Source organism: Phaseolus vulgaris, chromosome 11 (assembly GCF_000499845.2).
Source record: "Phaseolus vulgaris cultivar G19833 chromosome 11, P. vulgaris v2.0, whole genome shotgun sequence".
Classification (NCBI taxonomy): domain Eukaryota; kingdom Viridiplantae; phylum Streptophyta; class Magnoliopsida; order Fabales; family Fabaceae; genus Phaseolus; species Phaseolus vulgaris.
In genome coordinates, this window is record NC_023749.2 from 28,104,767 (window position 1) to 28,107,916 (window position 3,150).

Here is a 3,150-nt window from a genome sequence, read left to right on the forward strand (position 1 = left end):
ATTGGACATCACAGACTCAAACAGCAGAGCTGGGCCACGAGAGGTGGATCCCAAACAACACACCAGTTATCAGTAGGGGGAAGCCTAGAACACGAGGGGTCCGTGCGTGTGGTGTGAATAGCACATTCAGACGCGGCACAAGCAAAGAACCACTGGAAGTGCTAAGGCCCGTTAGGGTTGCGCTCCAGGGGTAGGTTGCATACATGGCACGTGAACAGCTAGGGCACCCCAGAACAAATGGCCCCAGAGATTAGGTGCACAAGTTGGTACCTAGGTGTTCATTCCGCCAGAGGTTGCACTCTAGTAAGGGAGCCTTACTTGCTAGGTTGCCCTAAGATTGGGTGATAGCGGTGCTAAGGCATACCCTCAGAAACCCTAAATGCGAGTAGCGGAAATAATGGAAACCCTAGACTATATAAAGGGTAGTAAGAAACCTCACAAGGTACGCAAGTTTTACATAGTCTTTTACACAGTTCCTGAGAGGAGAGAAGAGATACACATTGGTGTTTCCTTTCCCTAGTATTGACTTGAGCGTCAGAGTGCAAACGGCCTTTAGGGCCCCCTTTGTCTTTGAAGATACAGGGTGTTTGATCAAAGAAAGGCACGAACCTAGGCAGAGAGAATTGGGCGTGCGATCCTCGTTATGAGTATGAAGGCAATCGAGTCAACCGGAAGGAACATTTGGCGCCCACCGTAGGGCATGATTAAAAATTTGTCTCATTCACAATCATAGAGCAAAGATCCATCAACATGAGAAACACGAGGCTCATCTCACGGCCTTCCACACACAGATGATGCTGACTGGGGGTTGTGACACAGTGCATTGCAAGTTGTTCATGAGCACGCTGACAAGCACGACACTGGATTGGTTCATCAGCCTCCCTGATGGGCACGTGACGTCGTTCGCACAGTTTTCTTTGTTGTTCAGGGAGCAATACATAGCCAATCGGGCTCCCCCACCGGTCTCTTACGATCTTTTCGATGTAAGGTAATACCAAGGGGAGTCCTTGAAGGAGTACCTCAACAGATTTCAGCACAGGTGGTGAGGCTACACACTAAGGATGAGGATATAATGGTGCACGCCTTCAGGAAGGGAATCATGCCGGGACCCTTCAGTGAGTCACTCATCAGAAGCCGCCCCAAGACTTTCAATGAGATCAGGCGTCGAGTGGTGGCCCATGAGGGTACACGAGGCAATGACGGAGAAGAAGGCCCGAGCAAAGCAGCAACCCTACGAGCCTAGGAAGCCCCAAACAAGGGGGCACGCGAGTTGAAGGAGCCTACCGCTGTCCCCAACATAGCAGAGAGACTCAAGATGCCCGCAAAGACTGACAAGAGGTTAGGGCCTAACAAGAACGCCTGGTGTGAGTTCCACAAAGCATATGGTCACCCCATACGTAACTGTTTGGCACTCGGACACCAGTTGGACGAACTGGTGAAGAATGATTTCCTGAAGGACTACTTGATGGAGTCACAGGGAGACCAAACGTTAACGCCAGGAGGTGATCAGGGGCACAAGATGCCCGTCCATGGTGAGATTCACACCATTTCGGGGGGTTTCTTAGGCGGAGGATGCATCGCTTCTCAGCGGAAGAAGTATGCAAGAGTGGTGATGACGGTAGAGGCGCAAGAGGCGGACCAGGCCCTTGACATCGACCTTGTCTTCACCAAGGCTGACCTCCGAGATGTCGTCCCCCACAACAATGACCCAGTGGTGATCTTGGTAGTAACTGCAGGGAGGAAGGTGCACTGCGTCCTGGTGGACCAGGGAAGCTCGACAGACGTGATGTTTTGGTCAACTTTCAACAAGTTGCAGTTGTCTCTTGATCAACTGAGGCCTTACACTGGCTGTTTGTATGGGTTTGCGGGAGAGCAGGTGGAAGTGTGTGGACACCTAGAGCTGAGAACCACCTTCACAGATGGTGTCGCCTCCCGCACAGAGAACATCAGGTACCTTGTTGTTAACGCTCCCTCAGCTTACAATATACTATTGCGCAGACCCGCACTGAACAGGTTGAGGGCGGTAGTGTCGACAAGGCACATGAAGATGAAGCTGCCTAACTTGGGTGGAACGGTGATCACCATCAAGTCATACCAGAAGGAGGCTAAGAGATGCTACGAGAATAGCCTCAAAACAAAGAGAGGGGTGTTCACAGTCACCACCCGGGCTCCAAGTGAAGAAGGGGTCGCCCGTGTAGAGATCGCCCGAAAGAGGTGACCCGAACCAGTTGGCGACGTCCTAGAGAGGGAGATCAAAGGCAGAATTTTCAAGCTTGGCAAGTCTCTGGGCCAAGCGGCGCAGGACCAGATTGCCGGGGTCATAGCACAACACCTGGATGCCTTCGCATGGTCTGCCTCGGACATGCCTGGCATAGACCCTGACTTCATATGCCATCGCCTCACAATGGACCCCCAGGTCAGGCCTGTCCGCCTGAGAAGGAGAAAGTTTAACGAGGAAAGGCGGCAGGTCATCAAGGAAGAGACATAGAAATTGTTGAGCGCTGGCCACATCAGGGAAATTCAGTACCCGGAGTGGCTGACAAACATGGTCCTGGTGAAGAAGGGCAACGGAAAGTGAAGGATGTGCGTAGACTTCATGGACCTCAACAAGGCTTGTCCGAAGGACTCCTATCCTCTGCCAAGCATTGATGCCTTGGTAGACAGCGCCTCGGGTTACAGGTTGCTCAGCTTCCTAGATACTTTTTCTGGGTACAACTAGATTAAGATGCATCCCAAGGACGAATGCAAGACGACATTCATGACAGAGTTGTCTTGCTATTGTTACACGGTAATTCCCTTTAGGCTGAAGAATGAGGGTGCCACTTATCATAGGCTGATGGACAGAGTGCTCGCGCCTATGATAGGGCAATTTACCACAATAGCTAAGTATAGACTGAAGCTGAACCCCGAAAAATGTGTGTTCGGGGTGGAACCGGGTAAGTTCTTGGGTTTCCTACTCACCGAGTGTGGGATAAAGGCAAACCCCGAGAATTGTGTTGCAAACCAAGCGATGAGCAGCGCAATCTCGGTCAAGGAGGTGCAGCATTTGGCAGGACGAATGGTCGTTGTGTCCAGATTCGTATCAGTTAGAGGGGACAAAGGTCACCCTTATTTCTAGTGCTTGAGGAGGAACAACAGGTTCATTTGGAC

The 3,150-nt window shown here is 51.4% G+C and overlaps 1 protein-coding gene across 1 annotated transcript; it reads left to right on the plus strand.

Moving 5' to 3' along the window:
• Window positions 1-1,315: 1,315 nt before the first annotated feature.
• On the plus strand, window positions 1,316-2,218 carry LOC137838507 (uncharacterized). Its single transcript, XM_068647755.1, has one exon. It carries the CDS (start codon window positions 1,316-1,318, stop codon window positions 2,216-2,218), a length of 903 nt encoding a protein of 300 aa, XP_068503856.1.
• The last annotated feature ends 932 nt before the right edge of the window (window positions 2,219-3,150 follow it).

Bases quoted from the DNA above. Each gene is read 5' to 3' on its own strand.
- LOC137838507 (XM_068647755.1), top strand. From the start codon at position 1,316: ATGCCCGCAAAGACTGACAAGAGGTTAGGGCCTAACAAGAACGCCTGG.